Below are 19,680 nucleotides of genomic sequence, written 5' to 3'. Positions count from 1 at the left end.
GGAGGTCTATGTCATAGTAAGTCTATTAATTGGACTAACAAGGTAAGTGGCTTTTGGGATTTGGGGGGACTTTTTGAAGACCAACTTGGCTAATGGAGCTCTGAAGCTGCTCACGCACTTGAAACACGTCAATGTTTTTCTCCAATCTAATTAGCTTTAAGGCAACCCAAGCCAGAGCCCCACTTTTATGAAACTAATGACTTTTATCTTACATCAAAGTTCCACCTGCTGGACATTTTTGTGCCTCCCACAATGCACTTTTAGAGGTTTACTAAAAAAAAAAAAAAATTACAGAAATGGTTGTACTTCAGGAAGTAATTTGTGTAGCTGTTATAATTCCTGCTCAATTTAGTCTTATTGTGAAAACCGGAAAGCGATTCATATGTATCCTGTCGCGAAGTTCAACAAATGCAAATATATTATTCAGTTGCTGATACGCCTCATCGGACTCTCGTGAAAGTCATATTCATAGGTCCCTCTGTGCAGGTAGGACTTCGGTTGATCTCTTGTCACGTGCCGTTATCATCGTGAATCCTTGACAACGACCTATAATTTAGATTTACCGACATGTGGGGAAAACGCACGAGCAAAATTCAAATTCGTTCACGACCACGAGGATTTAAGTTGACGTTGTTGTCGTGGACTTTGTAAAAGGTCCAATTGGATCGCTGAGAAACACGCGTGGCCACCAGTAGTGAGTTGTTTCGTTGTATTTACTTATTTCATTTTGTTTTGTTGGCAGATCCAAGGTTGCCAAGCCTGACTCATCTTTTAAAGCACCCTTTGACCTCTTCTTATGACACATATTTACTGTCCTTCAGTTTTTGTCTGTGTTTACTAAAGACTTGTGTGGTCTTAACAGGGACAAACAAATAGTTTGATACCCGCAGCACCTACTTTTCAAAGAGTGTTGCAAGTCGTGCTGGAATAGTGATGAATTGAGGGACTTTGGGCAGCATGCATCTGAGTGACTATTGTCATGCAGGAAGTGGGTGTTTGCTGGGAAAAGGGTTAGGGGTCACAACAGGTACTTGGCTCAACAAGTGAGGTTGTATTATATTATGCCCCCCCCCCCTTCCTCCTCCATCTTCCTCCATCCCTCCCCCTGGATCTGACATGTGGTATTCGGCCTTCCGACAAAAGAAGGGACTCTTTCATGCGTGAACAATACTGTCAACCCCCCCCCCCAAATGGCACAGTGACACACACTGAGTCTCAGGCAATCCCCCCCGGCCCACCCCCTCTCACACATTCACACACACAAAATAGTCTCTGTCTTTCTTCTGAGGAAAAAAAGAACAGCCTGACAAGTCACTGTAATCTGAAGGGGAGAGAGAGAGAGATTAGAGCGAGGAGGAGGCGGGACTGTGTCCGCTGGAGCTGTTCATGTGAGCTCAGCAGCAGCACTTCCTGAGCACTCACACTGCATCACACGGCATCGACAGAGAGACAGCTGGGTGGAAGCTTGAAGGACAGATAACCAGTCAGTCAGTCATGAGGGGCGATGTGGCACCGGGCTCTGAGCGGCCGAGCGGGACGCCGTGAAGGGGAGGCGCCGCGGAGGTGAAGGACACATAGGGATCGGAGCATCTGGAGCAGATCGGAGGCAGACTCAGCTGTTGCCATGGGGGGCTCCATCAGCCAAAACAGGAAGCGCTCCGTCAGTTCTCCGGGGAAGAGGAGCAGCATGTAAGAGGAGACGCTACATTTGTGCGCATGTTGTGTTATTGCAGGTTGTTGATGAGTCGGCAACAGCAGGTCGACGTCGACCCAATAGGGTTGCGTGGCCTTGGCTCGGCGAAATGATTGGCCGTTGGATGGGGCGAGAGAAGTAGAGGATAACGTCGAGCTTGGTGCCACATTTAGAAGCGCTCAAGATCAAAAGGAAACGGGGAGGAGAGATGGAAGGTTATGCAGCTGGAGGTTCTGGAGGAGAGGCTAATGTAATGAGCGTGAGCTGATCAGGTCATGCTGCGGTCATGAAGGCAGCGTTCAACAGTCCTGTTCCGAGACTCTCCTTCCTGTCCTGCTCCTGCATGTTTCTGCCCGCTGGAAGGCAAAGCGAAGAGGAGCGTGAAGATGTTGCTCTGGCATTAGTCAAGAGCTTAAGGGCACTTTTACAGCTGTGCTCTCTCCTCTTCTTTTGATTCTAATCCTTCATAACAAAGAGGGAGCCCTCTCACTTTCCCTCCGCTAATCCCACTGATCTGATGCTTTGCAAGTCCATTTTTAGCAGCTTCTGCTCGTCCACAAGCGGGAATATTTAATATAATATAGTATATATAATCTGGACAGATGTATACGTTTAGAGGGTTGGTACATGGGGTTGGGGAATGTTTTGGCATTTTTTTTTTTTTTTTTAATCATACCGATGCAGAGTAAAGTAAGAATAAAATGTACCGTGTGTAGAGCATACAAACATTTCCTATTTTATTCTGTAGCATCTGTGTTTTCACTGGGGCAGGTGGGGGTCGGGGTCCTCCCAGTGGGAAAAGTGGAAGCCAACCGAGTGGCGTGGGAAACGCAGCCTTCACCATCTGGTCTAATTTTAGTTTGGGCTTAATAATTGGTTGCATGTCTTAAGAGGACCAGTCTGTGATGTACTGGGGCCTTCCTGTTCCCATGATCGTCCTGGCAGTCCCTCATTTGCAGAAGACGCTGACCTGCATTCAGTGCTCATTTCAAGCTGCTGTGAATTCCAGGCCAGTGGAAGCTGAAAGAAGTTTGCTATCTTTAGAGAGGCATTGTGAATACATGAGAGTCGCTGTACTCATCCATTATGGATCAGCCATGGCAGACTTGGATGGCTGGGATGAAAGTGAAACTCGCTGCTCAGCCGCTCCGGAGAAGAATTGCTGAAACGTCCAACATTGCAGTGTGTGTGTGTGTGTGTGTGTGTGTCCCACTGAATCCGACGAGACGAAAACCAAGTGAGACGTTATGAAGCAGAAGAGCAAAGGGCCGTGACGGTTCCTCACTCTGTGCGGTCATGTGTGCACAATGCATGCAACTATTGTTCTGGGAGTTGTGTGCAGTTGTGGCCCTGTTGTGGCCCTGAACAATCACTCAGTTGGTGTCTCCATCCGACTCCTCCTGGCTGAACCCCCGCCTCTCTGCATCCTTTGTTCCCTCATTCTCTCCCCTTCTATTTTATCACTCCCTTGTCACTTTAATAATCCCAGTGTGGTGTGTGGAGCTTGGAGTGCTTCGGCTCCGTTCAGTCTAACTCCGTTCCCTCCTTGCAGCTTTTTCTGCTCTGATTGCGGCTAACTGGCATTCCTGTATGAAACATTTAGAGATATGAGGGGTCTAAACACTGCTGCTGTGCTCTGCAAAAGCATATCAAAGACTTTTCTGTGTGTTTTTCCCTCTGTGAGTTCAGTGTGTTCTACATTCACCCAGGTTTTGCTAATGAGGAGCTTCAGACAAATGAAGTAGCTCCCTTTCCCAAAAAATATAGTTCAAGTTTGCCCACTTGTTGTTCACAAACAGGTTTCACATCATAAATATGAGTAGTTTCGTTTTTTGAACATTAAGTGACTTCTTATACTCATTACGATCTTGGTTGTATTTATGACAACCCCTGTCCACCCCAGCCCGAGTGCCGGCGAAGCAGCAATCGAAAATGGACGGATGGATGGATGGATGGATGGATGGTTTTGTTTTGTTTTAGCAACACTTGTAAATTAAGTACCGTGAAAGGCCACTAGATGGAGCCACATCACAGAAGAGGGCAAGCAGTCAGAGCCTCTTTGTTTTGTGTTGCGTTATTACATCATTACAGACCATTTCATGTCCATCACTAAACCTATCTGACATGTATGATATTCACTGTGCTTGCCTCGATATTAGCGTGCTCCTTGTATTTGGTACTATTGGTACCAATGTACATTTTCTAAGCACAGGACTTTATAGTAGCAGCCAAGCGAGCATCTGCACATTATCCACCACTCCTGATTTTAACTATAGATAATGATTGTGCTGCTTTCTGTCCATCTCAACTAATACTGGCTTAACCAGTTTCACTCTTTATCTTATACAAGCATGGAGGGTTTGCATTCCAGGATGTGTCCTCTTTTTTACACAAAAGAAAGGTGATTAAGGCCCTCAGCAAATACACTTGTCACTTTACACACATTCCACCATACAATGTTGAAGCCATGAACCGATGATGCCTTCTTCTCTCTTTTTTTCTTAATCCTGATATATATATATTTTTTTTTTTAAATATTTTTTTGAAGTAAAGATGCAGCATGGAGTATTTGGGACATTTGAAAGATAAAGTTTCAGCAACTTGAAATGTGACCAGATAATAGAGATGCTCAACAGGCAGCACTATGACATACATTCACAGTGGACACAATAAAACTGAAACTAATCTTGTGAAGAAGCATAACCTCATCCACCGATACATTAGTACAGGTCTAACTTAGTCTTCATATGCCATGCGGCTCCATCAAACAGGCCAGTTCAGCGATAGACAGACAGCAGCTTCTGGACTTTGTTGTCAGCATTACCAAATCCAAAACCGATCTTTGCATTATACAGTTTTGCTGCAAATGTCCCCACTGTGGGATCAATAAAGGGTTTGCTCTTCTTCTTCCATTCATCCCCTCACCCCCCACAAACACGGGGTAATAACATCAGTGACCTGAAGGTGGCATGATAGCACATGTGAGATCCATGGCCTTCTCATATAAGTGGAGTGAACTGAGAGCACATTCTTTTTGTACACACACACACACACACACACACACACACACATGCAGACAGGCTCTCATTTGCTTTCGCTTCATCTCTATTATGACTCTGTCATGTCTATTATTGCTGATTTATTCTTAGCTCGTAGCCACACGTGCTGCTATCAGTCAAAGCGTAATCGACGACCTCCGTCTCTGTGGGCTCAGGGTTGCATGTCGCCGTGTTACATATGTGGTTTTCTCTGCCGTCGTTTCGCTCTGCGCTATTTGTGGTTTCAAGGTGTTACATAAGCAATACTGATTCTTCTTTCCCCGCTTTTGCTGTTTGTCATCGTGTGTTGCCCCAGGCTCAGCCTGCTAGCGCCTGTGTGTTTGGGGGACAGGTGTTGAATTTTAGCTACACAGTTACAACTTCAAGGTGTAGGAGAGCAAACAGGCTCCTGTAACACAGGGTGTTCATTCAGTTGTGTTTCTTTGGTGGGGGGGTTGTTTGCACTGGCCAGGCTTGCGTGTCCTCGCCCACACCGACAGGTTTGTCCTCTCAGTCGGCTGACGATTGAAGCAGGAAACAACGGAGGGAATGTCAAGAATGTGCAGAAGGAGGCATTTTAGATTGAAGCCTCTCTTTTAAAAACCAACTTTCTCTCCTTTCACTCACGTTTTAACCTCTGTGCTCCAGATTCCCCACCGCTTCAGCTTTGCTCCAATTTTCTTTTTTCAGTCCATCAGTTATCACAGATTGAACAGAGCCCCTTTTCTCTGTGCTCAGCAGCGTGTGACATCATATCTGATGTGCCTTGGTGCGTGCTTTCATCAGGCTGCTCCGGCGGTCTGAACGTGATGGAGCAATATTGGAGCTGCTGTTTATCGCCGGCGACACGTGAGCCTCAAATGATGAAAACAAACCCAGCTCATCGTCTCCATCGCCCCTCCCGGTTCAGTAGCTCTGCTCCATGTCATTTGAAAAGAGCACATGTCTGTGACCTGGATGCTGCGTGTGTGTCTGTATATGTGTGTGTGAAAACCAGAGAGAGAGAGAGAGAGAGAAATGTGAAAGCATGGACTTAAAGTTACATAAGCCTTCCACCGGCCGCCTCAGAGGCACGTGTGTGTCAGTGTTGTCGAGTAATCTATTTCTAAGTAATCCATCAATGTAATTTAACTACTTTTTGAGCAATGGAGTAATGTAACGGGATTACCGTGGCAAAACTGGTCATTGTATCATAATTTCTTTATCAAGTAAACCCGATTCTGTTACATTTCCAAAAATATTTTGCTCGCTAGAAATGTCTTATTCTCCACAAAATGTCTGAAATTTTAATCAGATTACTTTTAAGGGGTAATCAGTAATCAGTAGTTGGATTACTTTTATGGAGTAATCCAAACAACACTGATGTGTGTGTGTGTGTGCGTGTGTGTGTGTGTGAAAGTGCTTTCATCCAAATGACATTCAAATAGTTTCTCCCTCACTGGCTCTGGCTTTTCTGTATTGATTGCTTTGTTGGATGGCCTAGTTTTCTTTGGCTGTTGTTTTTTCTCTCTCACGTAAACAATGGATCCTCTGTTGGTTTACGATCATCTAAGAATTAATAGCCAAAATTTCCAGCTCAGACATTAGACTTCAGGCAACCTCTGCTTGTGTGTATTTTAGTACCTAGACACTGCAAGGGCTCAGTTTCCTGATGTCGGGCTTCCTCTTTTCGAGCCTCAGGAAGCTCTTATTTTGGAGGTGGGGGGGGGGGAAAACGGCTTTGCAACAATTACAGTGATCCAGGGATTTTGTTGGCAGACGGCGGGTAAACAACCGCTAACGACACGCATTTACCGTCAGACGCGCTGCCTTGTGCTCGTCCCACGTCAGCAAATTTACCACTTCACACGGGGTAAAGTAAAAAAAAAAGTTTTAAAGGCACAGCGGCCCTCCTGTTTGCTGAGAGTGGTGTTACAGATCGTTAAGAGCCGTCGCGGGCTATTTTTGAACCTCCTGCTGTGCTCCATTGCTCTCTTTTGCTCTCCACAGACTTCTGGTAGACCCGGCAGAGTAGCCAGACCTCCTCGCCTCTTAAATCAGGAAGCGGCGCCCCTGTGCTTCCTCGCTCTCCTCGCCGAACGTCACACCTCGAATGAAACGGGGAGGCAGGGGGGGCGGGGGCGGGGGATGGGGGGGTGAGCTCTGAGCCGGCTAACCAGCTGATCTTCCATCCAGACGGGGAAGGGATGGGAAGAGAAAGGGAGGAGGGCAGTGGGGCGGAGAGAGGAGGAGGAGGAGAGAGGAGAGGAGTGACTGCTGATGCTCCGGCGATCTGCGCCGTGTGAGTCAGTGCTGCCGCGAAGAGCCCAGCAGCAGCAGCAGCAGCAGCAGCAGCAGTGAGACACGCAGAAAGGCAGCGCGGGAGTGCTGAGTGACGAGGCGAGAGAGGAGAAAGGAGAGGAGAGGAGGAAGTGAGCGCGAGGCTAAAGACAGCAGAGAGGAAGTGAGGAGACGCATCGACAGCTCCTCTCCAGGACCGTCGGTGCCGCTCGCACCATCGACCGCCACCGGAGCCCTAAACTAATCCGGTGTAGGGGGCAGGAAGTTTCTCTTTCACATTGAAAGCTCCCTTGGTGGTGGAAGGGATGTCCTGGTTGTCTCCGGTGCAGTGGGCCAAGTGGACGTGGTCGGCAGTGACCGGGGTGTCAGGGGACGACGGGCAGCCTGAAGCCCAGGACCATGATGAAGGCAACAAGTAAGAGGGGGGGGGGGGGCCCGGCCATGCTGGGTAATGTTGGGGGGGGGGGGGGGCAAGACTCTGTTCTGTTGGGAGAGGCAGGCGGGCGGCGAGCTGACAGGTGGTTCCTGACGGGGGAATCAAACATATTCAAGCACAAATCTCGTTCGCAGTCGCTTCAAGTTTGAGCAGCTCTGGATTGATTGTGTGCATTGTGTGGGCGTTTGTGTGCTGACTGCAGATTCCTCTGAGTCACGCTGACAGGTGGTGGATGGTGGTGGACACACACACACACACACACACACACAAGATGACTATTGCTGCTGTATAATCTCAGATTCTTTCCGATGCTATTATTGGCTGAGCGCAGACGCTCAGACACTCAAATTGATGTTTTGTTTGTCGCGACTCTGTGTGCAACATCTTGTGTCCACGTCAGACACCAAGCACTCAGGCTCAGACTGTCCAGGCCACTTGTTGTGTGTGTGTGTGTGTGTGTGTGTGTGTGTGTGTGTGTGTGTGTGTGTGTGTGTGTGTGTGTGTGTGTGTGTGTGTGTGTGTGTGTGTGTGTGTGTGTGTGTGTGAGAGAGCCTGGTAACCTGGCAGTTTCCAGAGATTTTTTGTCTCTCTCCTATCTCCAATTTCTTTTTTAAGCTAGGAGCTGGGGGCCATCATTGGGGTGTGTGTGTGTGTGAAGTAGGCGGGTGGGATATGTATATGAGGATTAGCTGTGAACGCTAGAGTGCGTTTGTATAGAGCTCCAGTCCAGTGTGGGAATGAATGTGTGTCTGGGGGAGCAGCCAGTGCGCTGCTTTGGTTGCTGGGCTGCTGCCACTGTTGATGCTCTGTATCGTATTAGTGCGCGGATGTTTACGTGTGTTTTCAGGAGAAGAGGGATAAACCACGAAGCACTCTCTCTCTCTCTCTCTCTCTCCCTCTCTCTCGCCCCTCCCCTCCGACTCCCCCGCCTGGAAGTAAATTTAGGTCCTGAGTGGCGAGTCAGCTGACACAGCCGACTCAAAGACTGTGTGCGTCTTTGTTTTTTGTGTGTGTGTGTGTGTGTGTGTGTGTGTGTGTGTGTGTGTGTGTGTGTGTGTGTGTGTGTGTGTGTGTGTGTGTGTGTGTGTGTCAGTCCTGTTTCACAGCCAAAGGATGCAGGTGGCCTTGCAGGACTCCACTTCCTCTTCTCTCCCCTTCCTCTTCATTTAAAATAAAAGCAGCCTGTTTATTTTTGAGCCGCCAACAGCTGAGGGATCTTTTGTTCTTCGTGGCCCATCTGGGAAACTGAAAAGATGAATGTTCGAAAGCCGATGCTTGTTTTTTTAACCCTCGCCGTGTTGTACGGCCACCATGTTTTTGCCTTGGTAGCCGTTTGCCGTTCTCGCTCAGAGCACTGAACATTTCCAGTGTCTTCTTTGTTCTGAAAGACGGTTGGACGCTGTTGGGGAGGCCTTGTTACGCATTCTGGAGGCAGTGATGTGAAGTGTTTCCATTTCATGTATGACGATAGAATTGAATAGAAGAGAGCTTTATTGTCATTGCACCAGAGTACAACGAAATTTGCAGTGCCATGTCTGATTAAAAATAAAATAGAGAAGTGATACACAAACATCCATTCTGAGTCAGTAATCTAAATGTTAGATACATGAATACGGCGTCTTAACATCAGTGTAATAAGAGTTATTGCACAGTAATTACACATTGGCTCTGATGCTGGGTCACTCCTGAACAAACTGAAATTTCATTTCAGTTTGTTCAGTTCAGTAATGGCTCGGCATAACAACCATCTTCCACTCCGGATGACTGAGCTTTAAATGCTCTTCAGCGCCTTTTAGAGGGTAACAGATAGACGGTAGAGAGTGATGACGGGCTTACGTCTCCCAGGATGCTGTACGCTCTGTGAAGACAGCAGGTCCTGCAGAGCGTTTACTTGCTACGGAAAGTTAACTTTTTTTTCCCGATGTGCGTTGTTCTTTTGAACTGGAAACTTACTTCCTCTGCCTTTCTCTTCACAGCTCAGACTCAGAGGGGACCTTCGGGACCCCAGAGGCCGAGTCTCCGGGGGTTGAGAAGATACTGGCCAAACTAGACAACTCCAGCCACACAGGTGAGGAGGTGCAGGTATCTGGCTCGCCGACTACAGCTTCTTCCTGGAAGCCATTCCCAAAAGCTAGTTATGTTATTTTTTTAAACCCTACAACTAAATGAATGACTAAACCCCTGCAGACCGCAACATTCTTCTGCTCGAATGGGTTTTTAATGATGATATTCAGTCAACAGTCAACAGTGCGCCATAGTGTTCTGGGTCACACGGGGACGAGAACTATTATTTTTCATGCTTGTGAGTTCACGTCTAGACCACAATGTCATTCTCTGTCTGCTTTCTTTGATCAATTCAGCTTACCGCAGTGTATCTCCCATGTGTATGAAATATTATTAGTGATGGACGTTGAATTGAAAATTGACCATCATTGTAACACCATCATGTGCAGTGCACAAATAAAAGAGAACCAATCGCTTGTATTCACTGTAACATCGGTTCAACTTAGTGTGACCATAGGTGTGGCAAATGAGATGGAGCTTTACTGCCCTCGACAACAGGGAGATGTTATTGGTCGAAATTACAAAAGACTTAAGAAAAATGCTGGCCGGTGGACAGAGCAAAGAAAATTCAGCAGCAAATCAAAAGCAAAGGCATTTGCAGCTTATTTCGAGTTTTTGTTTGGTGTTGTGCTATGTGTCGTAAGTCATTACTCGCTTGGTGCAGACTGTTTTTATTTTTTGTGATGCCTGTTGTAGCTTCACTAAATAATCAATATTGAATTGTTTGAATAATCGTCTCTCTTTTTGCGAAATGAATTATTTTTCTGCACACACTGCCTAAGATTTGGCACGAAGCAGCGAAAAACAGTCAGATTCTCCAGGCAAGGAGTCTCCTTGTTGCAGAGACGGTCGATCTGCTCGACAGAATCTATTCTTGTTTCATAAAGAACGGTTTGTTTTTTATTCTGCTTCACTCTAATTATACAGTTGAAGGGAATCACAGTTCATCAGAACAGCCTCAGGCCACAGTGTAACCGCCTGTCCTTTTGAAACACAACGCGGCCGCACCGTCAGATAGCTTTCCGTTGTAGCTTCTAATGCGATGTCTTCTGCTGGTTCTCCCTCTCCCCGTCTCCGTTTCCTCTTTTTCTTCTGGCTTTGTGCCTGACGCTAAGCTTGATGTTTGGCCTTGCTTAGCCAAGCGGTTGTGGTGCTTTAAATCACTGGGTGTGGTTCCATTACGCCTGCTCCTGATCTCCGAAGGGTGTTTCTGGAAGTACCCTTTCGAGCAGAGCGCTATATAAACTTGTATAATTGTGTGATGTCATCAGCGACACGTTAGCCCCTGTTTGTGGCAGATGTCTAGAGAGAATGTTCCTCGCATAACATGAAACTGCAATGTCTTGGTTCATGTTTTGATGGTTGTTCTGTTTTGCCTTTGAGGAAGGTGTGCTGCAGTAGAGTTCTTTGGTCAAAACAGTTACTGTTTGAACAGCATTCTGTTGCTGACCAACATGAAAGGAGATCGCCTTGAAATTCAGCTATGTTCTGATTTTGACACAATATTTCTACCCACCAGCTGCTACTCTTACATTGCTAAATGTGTTAATAAGAAAGTGATGATATGACTTTTGTGTTCTTGATTTGTTTCTCTTGCACCCTAAAAAATACATCATATGAAACTGGCTTAATCTTAAGATTCGCTTTGAATAATTGCCAAAAAACTGGCTTTAGTAATCAGCAGGTCGTCCCGTTCTAGAAGAGAAGATGCTTCAGGCAATGTTTTCTCTCCATCAGTGTTCCTAGTTTAATTCAAGATTGTCAGGAGCATTTTAAGGTCAGACATCGGAGTTGTATAGCAGCCTGTCGTCTCCAGGGAGCCTCAGACGTGAGCTCATCTGTGTTTGTTCTTTGCCAGGAGAGCAAAGCTTTGCTTTTCAGCTCTGTAGTTTTTCTAGTTTCCGCTCTGTTTGTGTTAGGCCTGTTTACTGGCCCAACTATTGTTTAACATTCTGATCCCTGGGCTTTATGTAAAACTGGACACATAACTTGCGTAATTTGATTCCCCTCTCACAGTTTCGCCGGATGTTGCCAACCGCTTTTTGGACAAGAACTTGAACCGGGAAGTGGGCATGATCCAAGAGCCCGATCCCCTGAATAACCTCACTGGGTCCTCAGCTGGAGACAGGAGCATTGCCGTGGACCAGAACCTCAATGTGACGCTGAGCAGCAGAGACGCTGCGGCCTCACAGCCTCAAGCCATGCGGCCCCCGTCGCTGTCCGTCCGCTCCCCCCTCAACAAGCCCGACCCTTCAGAGGTGGACGACCAGGCTCCGCTGGTGTCGGACTCCAGCCCGGATTCAAACCTCTATCCGAGTCATGACGTTTGCGTGGACCCTGACTTGCTCAACGGCAATATGACCTCTGACACTGCAAAACAAACCTGTGAGAGCAGCAGCTCAGGTTTTAAGTAAGTAAAATGGAAAATGATAAATTGCTCTTGTAGATGCTGATGGAACTGATCTGATATTAGACAGATGTTCCCACCTGACAAATCCTGCACAGCATTAGACATGACAACTGAATGTAATCTTTGCGTATCAAGAAGTCCCTCTTTTAACAGATTTGCATGGTCTGTGTTTCCCCCATGAAAATCCAGTCAATTCTCAGTCATTTTACATTGTAATTTTTCAACTTTTATTAATATTTTATCTGCTCCCCAATGTATTTCCTTTGAATCACCCGTTGTCTTTTCTCCTGAGTAGTAATTCTCCTGAGGAATTAAGGGTTAATAATTAAGGGTTCTCTTATTTAAGGTTGCTCAAATTTTTTTGTCAACTCTTTAGCCACATAAGAAATTCTTTAGAATTGAGTATTTCCTCAGTCAAATGATGATGTCTTGTCGCAGTGTAAGTCCCAGCTAAAACTGGACCATGACTCACATGTGCATGGCTCTTAATTATATTTTTAAATACGAGTAGCACGTCAATAATTAAAAATCTCTCTATATTTGAAAATGACCTACAAAACATAACCGTTCAATTATGTGTTGTAGGTGTGCAAGTTCAGTCTTGACCTTTTAAAGATACGCAGGTTTCATAAATACAAGGTCATTCTACTGAGAGAGGAGGGTTTCTTTGTTTGTTAACATATTTATTTGAGTTTCCTTTAAACAATCTCTATTGTTTAATGACGGACATTTTTTTTTTAGTTTAGTGATTTTTTTTTGTTGTTGTTGTGTTTAACTTAATTTGTCCAATAGTCGTGCTGTCTGCACTGTCACCTCATTAGTATCATTAATCTTACATTAAACGCATAAGGATAAGCACAGGAAATACTCATTCAGTTGCAGTTCTGAGAGATGAAATATCAACCGTACCCTTGTCCCATCCTGTCTCTTGTCCAACCCTCTGTCTTTCAACCTTGTCACTCTGTCTCGTTTCTTTGTCGTTCTCCACGTGGCATCAGGACTGCCGAGCAAGTCCATTTCCTTTGTGTTCTAGTGTAAGTAATAGTGCACAGCAGTAATCAACTCATCCTAAGCTTCAGATTGGCTGCCGTGTCGTCCACCTGATCTTACTGTATCTTGCCCCATAAGTGACGGTGTAGAACCAGTAGATATTTAGAGAGTATCGGACAGAGCGTTGTCTTGGAAACACCTAATCCCTCCCCATGCTTTGCGCAACCATTGTTGCCGAGTTTTGTTTTTTTTCAGTTTGGCAACAATCTCTCATTAATCTGCCCTCTTGAGCAGAGTTCAGCACATTCGGTCGGGAATGCACACTCAGCACACACACACACACGCACAAAAAGCCGAGCGATGAGGTCCGAATGTAAGGCTCCCTGTTTGTCCGGCTCTGAATAATCGCAACATGTACACGCAGGCAGAGATCTCGGTCCCTGTGGTGTTAACGCTGGTCTTGGTGTTGACCTTCGTTCTCAGGAACTCCTGCAAAGTGAAGCCCAACCAGCAGATGCAAAAGGACTTCTGCGAAAAGGTAAGCGAGTCACCGTGTGGAGCAGGCCACGCTGACTGACTGGTTCCTGGGCGGCTCCGTAACGCCGGCGTGCTGCTGTTACAGGCCGGCGAGGAGCAACATGGGGGCCACGCCACGGACGAGGAGAAGCTGGCGAGTAGCGTCGGCCTCGCGCCCAACAAGGATGGCAGCTGTGAGTACGAAACCGACCCGTGAAGACTGATCCTAATGTTTTTGTGTTGACGTCATGATGTGCACGTAAGCGAGCCAGCCAGTTAAGACGAAAATGAATGGTTCTGCCACCACCCTGTTTAGTGACTCATCAGATGACTTGATTTTATCATTTTTAAGAAGTGTTTGCTCACGAGAATCACTAGTGAGTGGACAATGCACCTTTTCCCATGTAATTTTCCCCCTGCATAGAATTCTGTAACTGCTTAGGTCTCGAGCAGATTGCTCAGTGGTTTCCAACGGTGTTGCAACAGTGCAGTTTATTCATTAGAAGATAAGTCCTACAGCTGCCCTCGAACACTCCTACCAGTTTCCACTCTGGGTGTTTATCAATCCAGTACAGCACCAATTGCCCTAAACATTGATCTAAAAAGGAAACACCAACATTATTTTATTACAGTGAATTTTAGATTTGATGGAGCTCCAACTGAAGGTACCCAAACATATTGTAGATAATTGCTCTCAGGAATTGAATGAAAACTGCAAGTTATCACAAAAGTTATGGGTTAGTGGCTGGATCTCTAATCAGGTTAATAATCAGGTGAAACAACATTTTATTTTATTTTTTTAAATTATTATTATTATTATATTTTTTACAGTTTATACACTTTTATTTTGAAATGTTCTTTTAGAAGTCCAGAAGTACAAAAGAATACAGTCGATCTATCCCTTGACACCTCATTTTCTCTCACATGCATGTGTCTTTCCCCAGGTGGAGACACTGAGACATCTAAACTTGAGCCCTCAGACTGTTGCTCTGTGGTAAGTCGGTACAGTGTTGCCTTGTTCGTCGCATCTCTCTATCGTGAGAGTCATAAAGTCTCCAACTCGTTCATAAAATGTGATGCCGCAAGTGGCCACTAGGTGGGGGTGGAACACCTTAAAGATCATGCAGACTGAAACCAGACGCACAACAAAACAAAGTCTATTGTTCAGTTTTATTTTGCCCATTTCACTTTTCTAAGAATCACTTTTTCAGAATTGTCTTCACTCCCTGCTCATAATTTCTGAGTCATAATTCCTAAATAAAGTCTTTCATCATTTCAACATTGCATACTTAAAAAAAAAAAAAAAAAAAGAATCTGCACAATGAGCGTGTCTGATGCGATGCTGTGCGGTGCTGTGGAGCAGATGGGGGCCCGCAGTGTCTGCTAACCATGTGTATGCAGTCAGGTGACAGATGGATTAAGATTTATCACTTGGCGGATTAGAATGCGGTTGTCATAATCCGGAGAAGGACAAAATGAGAGAAGAGTCACGAGGCGCGGAGAAGGAGAAAGAGCAGGCGTTATGAGTACAGCAGGGGAGAGGTGGCCAAAATTCAGTGAGACGTTTTCTAACAGTGTTTGAAGAAAAAAAAAAACAAAAGGAGTAAAGTGGCTGCACATACAGGGATGCAAATAGAAGAGCATCTGGATAGTTGAGAGACTTTCAAGGTGAAATGTAACACCAGCATTATGTGTCAATTTATTATGTGGAATTGTGCCATATTGTCAAATTGGCTTTTAATCTTAACACCAAGCATTACTATTTTTATCACAAGTAACTTGATTTAGCCTCTTCCTCTTTAGATTTTTTAAGAGGTTAAACAGGTATTAAAATATGTTGTACCGAATGAAAAATGGTCAATAAAACCGTGATGGGTGTTATATGATATGTTTTGAAAAGTGCTCTAACTGATTATCTAAATGTTGGAAATGATGCTTCTCCCTGTGTCCTCAGCAGTTCGAGGAGCCCTGCAAACTCATGAACAAGTCCGGGGGAAGTGAAATTATAAAAACAGGAAGTCAGGTCCTGGATTCCATCTGCATCAGTGAGGCTGAAAAGCAGGCAGTTCTCACCCTCATTAGGGAGGAGGTACACACTTTCACCACTGTCATCCAGGGTGACAAATGCCTTCAGTGTTTGGAATGGAGTGGATCCTTCCACGGCTCTCAGCGTGAGATTCATCTTTTTTCTTTTTAGATCATCACCAAAGAGGCGGAAGTGAGTGACTGGAAGAAGAGGTTCGATGCCAGCAGACAAGAAGTCACTGAGATGAGGTTCGCTGGATGATTTTTTTCATTTGTTTGTTTTTTTTAATCTGGAGATAGTGCAGAATACTACTCGCTACAGGGGGGGGGGGTTTGATTCTGCATCGTGTTGCAGCAATTTGGGAAATTACAGCCCCTTTTATTTCTTAAAAGAGCCTCTGGAGTTTTAAACTGTATGATCAGCATGAGGGAAGCAAAATAAATATTGTCTTTAAGACCCACCAGTCTGTCATGAGGCCGAGGCTCTAATCATGGGTTTTCCCTGCCTTATTACAGGAAAATTGTTGCAGAATATGAGAAGACAATCGCTCAGATGATTGGTGAGTAGAGACGTGAAGAGACTACTAGAAGACGGGCTGCTCGTAGGTGGCACTGGAGATGTTAGCGTGTTGCAGAAACAAGTTATTAATCCTTCCACAACGACGTCGTCTTCTTCTTCTTCTTCACCCCTGGCAGAGGATGAGCAACGCAACAAGCTGAGTTCCCAGAAGGCTTTGCAGGCCGTGACGGCGGAGAAGGAGGCTGCCCTGGCCGACCTGAACTCTGTGGAGCGCTCCCTCTCCGACATCTTCAGACGCTATGAGAACATGAAGAGCACGCTGGAGGGCTTCAAGAAGGTGAGCAGAGTTCAGAGCGGTTGACAGTCGCACAAAGGGGATCAAATTGGAATCAAATCAAAAATAAGTTTGATTAGAGACAGCGTTCATGGGGATGGGCTGCGGCTCACATAGACTGGAGGTCTCTAGACAGGCACGAGACTAATCAAATAAAAAATTATTTCCAGTTCTTTCACAGAAAAGACTCCTTGAGTGCAGCTGCTGTGCCTTTGAACAATCAATCCTTAGAGTAGGCGAACAACATCTTAATTATTATAAATTTATCTAGATGGGACAGTGGAAATTAAATTGAATCCGTAGTCCCCAAAACAAAACAACAATTGACATAAAAACAATTGAGATAAAAAGCTCATAAACATCCACACATATTGTACTACACTATACCTACATTCTTGTACACATACCGGCCATAAACATTCATGCGTAATAACTGTGCCTATATTATTGCACACGTATCAGCCATAAACATTTGCGCATAATAATTGCATAGCTACACTGTTGCACACGCACACGCCTTAGACATACAAGTGCACTCACAAGAAAGACCCAGATTAAACATGGTTACAGGGGCTCACAAGTTTGTCTAATATCCAGACTGTAAGTTGTGCTTTTAAAGTCCTAAAAGTCAGACACTCTCTAATATTAATGGGTAGCTTGTTGTGGTAGCTCTGGTCCCTGTGCTCCTATCTGGTTGTTGTGTCTTCCAGGGGCGGTGGGTACCCTATCTGACACATCTCCTGTACTGCATTCCCAATATGTCTTACTGAAGCCAGGAAGGAGGTCTTAGGGTCCCTCTATGTTAGATCTATATGTTAGCACAATAGACATAAGCACATATAACCACTCTTAGTCAAAGTCATTAATGAGTAGATTGTACAGGATGGAAAAGGAGCCATGTGACGCTGGGTCAGGGTTAGGGTTATTTTCCAAATGATTTGAGCCATTTCTGTGCGCCTGTTGAGTGTTTTAGTATTCTCCTTATTTATTATGTAATTGCTCATTTTGTGTAGTGAATTGTGTCTTTGTTAGTCTGTGCAGCAGATGCCTCAGTCTGAAACAAATTTGGCCCACGGGACATAAATTCTGTCATTTTGAAGAGGACTTTCGGCGCTTCAAAAGAATCGCGAGAGCTTCTGCTGGTGTTTTTCAAACAGATGTCTCTCTCACAATCTCTCTATTCAATCTCTCAATCTGTGAGCATGTTCATAAACTCAACTCAACGTTGGATCTGCTTATGCTCAGTTTGTCTTTCCCTGCTCTGTATGGCCCAGAATGAAGAGGTGTTGAAGAAGTGCGCTCAGGAGTATCTGGCCAGAGTCAAGCAGGAGGAGCAGCGATACCAGACGCTGAAAGTCCACGCTGAGGAGAAACTAGACAAGTACGTGGTGGCGGAGAGGAAATGTGGGGTCCGGCAAACAAAATATTTTCCCTTTGAGTGCTCGTGATGGATTTGACGTTGCGCGTCCCGCAGGGCCAACGAGGAGATCGCACAGGTGCGTGCGAAGGCCAATTCAGACGGCACGGCGCTGACGGCCAGCTTGAGGAAGGAGCAGATGAAGAACGACTCTCTGGAACAGGCTCTGCAGCAGAAGGTACCAGACGCTTCTTTTCTGTCTTTTCTTGGTGCCGTTCCCACCAGCTCCGACTTTCCCAAGATTGACGCCTCCTCTCTTGTGCCTCCTTCAGAACCGAGAGATCGAGGAGCTCACCAAGATCTGCGACGAGCTGATCGCCAAAATGGGGAAGATAGACTGAGTGACCTCCTCCAGAGGAGTCATCCGCCGCCCTCCGCCCCATCCCCCCCCCCCCCCCCCCACTCCCCCGACGTGGCGGCGGCACCACGTGCATGCCGCAGCCCTCCGGCTCTCTGTCACCCCTGCGCCACTGAGGCTGCTTATGTACAAAAAAGATGCAAGTCACTTCCTCTGTTTAGCAAATTTGCACTACTAATGACCTGAGTGAAGACGAGCCCCATACATGTTAGTCATTGTTTCAGGGTCACATGTATGCGGTCACATCATTTCGTTTTCATTGTTACGAGGCCGTGCGCGCGTCCAGAGCTTTTGTCAGTCACGCCGGCCAATGGCAACAATCTGCTCGTGACTCAATTTAAATTCCCGGCAGATTAGCGGCTGAAATTCCCAGCAACTCGTCTGACAGGATGACATCACGCAGGCCGGGCCCGTTTCAGAGTTGTGAAGAGTTTCAGAGCCTGTGTATATTTCAGTCGCTTTTCTGAAGGATTGTTTTTACGCAAAGGTAACGGTCGAATCCATGTATTTTTCTGAAACAAAAAGAAGGATTATGCTGTGAAAGAGAGAAGCTCAGGGGTATGGAATGAAGTCAGGGCTGAGTCAGGCTGCACAAGAGGGGAGGATTTGGGATGGTTTGAGGAGGAGGAGCTGACCGCAGAGATTTAGTTTGTTCACGAGCAACAGCCGAAGCTATAAGCCACCTGGTTCTCTCTGAGACGGGGGAATCAAGAACACAGACGTATGACAATCTTAGACACGGTCATGTCCTGGTCGCCATTGTAAACTCCGCCCAAGCCTGTTTTGTTTTTGTTTTTTTTTCCTGTGTCAAGAAGCCAGGACGCCTAAATGTGTCAAGTAATGACTTGATTGTGGATGAAGTTATACAGAACTTGTAAGATATGCAAATGCTGCCATATGTCCACCTCCATTTGAAAGCACCTTTGGGTCAAACAGAGTTACTGGTGATCACACTGGCCACAGAACACTGAGGGGTTCTTTTGAAAGCTTATCTTAATAACACTCTAATTCAATGGACAAATCTGTATATTTGCATGTTTATTTTCACAGCTTTGTATTTCTCAAAATATGATTGTTTTGCCAATAAAACTTTATGTGTATTTGTCTGGCACGGTGATTTGGTGAAGAGTTATTATTATTAAGACTTATTTTGTAACTGGATATCGTTGATGGAAATCAGATGACGTTCGGTGCCCCAATCCACTGGCATGCCACTACACACATATTTGTATCATTTACCTCTGATGTTGTTTGTGCCATTTTCACTTGATTTTCTAATCATTGCTCGTTTTGTGATGCATTCACTTGACATACAAGACTTGAGTTTACTGAAGTCAACATTTTCCTGAATAAACATGGATATCATTTGTTGTTATGCAGGTTTTTGGCACTTGTCTTATGGTTTCTCATTTTTGCTCATTTTTGTGTGTTTGTCGCAATTTGTGTCATGGCCTCCCTTTTACAAAAGACTTGCCTGTTAGACTAATACATTCTTGCACATACTGTACATGCTAACTAAGCACACCAAGCTTTGACTCTTGGGTTGAACAAGCAGAGTGGCGGTGGAACAGACGCCTTATTCACGGCACGGCTGGCTTT

The 19,680-nt window shown here is 45.5% G+C and overlaps 1 protein-coding gene across 6 annotated transcripts; it reads left to right on the top strand.

Moving 5' to 3' along the window:
• Positions 1-399: 399 nt before the first annotated feature.
• On the top strand, positions 400-19,456 carry LOC142892996 (transforming acidic coiled-coil-containing protein 1-like). 6 transcript variants are annotated; one of them, XM_076033195.1, is made up of 13 exons: positions 400-486; positions 9,424-9,515; positions 11,528-11,921; positions 13,395-13,449; positions 13,534-13,621; positions 14,372-14,421; positions 15,382-15,516; positions 15,625-15,701; positions 15,969-16,012; positions 16,149-16,309; positions 17,581-17,687; positions 17,781-17,901; positions 17,996-19,456. In XM_076033195.1, the coding sequence occupies exons 3-13, from the start codon at positions 11,584-11,586 to the stop codon at positions 18,062-18,064; spliced, it is 1,245 nt and encodes a 414-aa protein (XP_075889310.1). In that variant the 5' UTR covers positions 400-486; positions 9,424-9,515; positions 11,528-11,583; the 3' UTR covers positions 18,065-19,456. The 6 variants fall into 6 exon arrangements, 5 of the variants coding, with proteins under 5 accessions (XP_075889310.1, XP_075889311.1, XP_075889309.1 ...); XM_076033196.1 differs by lacking the exon at positions 400-486 and adding an exon at positions 1,438-1,689 and having other exon boundaries at positions 15,385-15,516; XM_076033194.1 differs by lacking the exon at positions 400-486 and adding an exon at positions 1,439-1,689.
• Positions 19,457-19,680: the final 224 nt, after the last annotated feature.

The sequence above is a fragment of the Nelusetta ayraudi genome, unplaced genomic scaffold, assembly GCF_046127955.1.
Source record: "Nelusetta ayraudi isolate G7.1 ecotype Tasmania unplaced genomic scaffold, CSIRO-AGI_Nayr_v1 ptg000041l, whole genome shotgun sequence".
Lineage (NCBI taxonomy): Eukaryota > Metazoa > Chordata > Actinopteri > Tetraodontiformes > Monacanthidae > Nelusetta > Nelusetta ayraudi.
The sequence above is the reverse complement of the archived record's forward strand: the minus strand, read 5'-3'. Positions and strand labels throughout refer to the sequence as shown.

Bases quoted from the DNA above. Each gene is read 5' to 3' on its own strand.
- LOC142892996 (XM_076033192.1), top strand. From the start codon at position 7,317: ATGTCCTGGTTGTCTCCGGTGCAGTGGGCCAAGTGGACGTGGTCGGCA. The intron at 14,422-15,381 runs GTAAGTCGGTAC...CTGTGTCCTCAG, and splicing joins CCTCAGACTGTTGCTCTGTG to CAGTTCGAGGAGCCCTGCAA. The intron at 17,688-17,780 runs GTACGTGGTGGC...CGCGTCCCGCAG, and splicing joins GCTGAGGAGAAACTAGACAA to GGCCAACGAGGAGATCGCAC.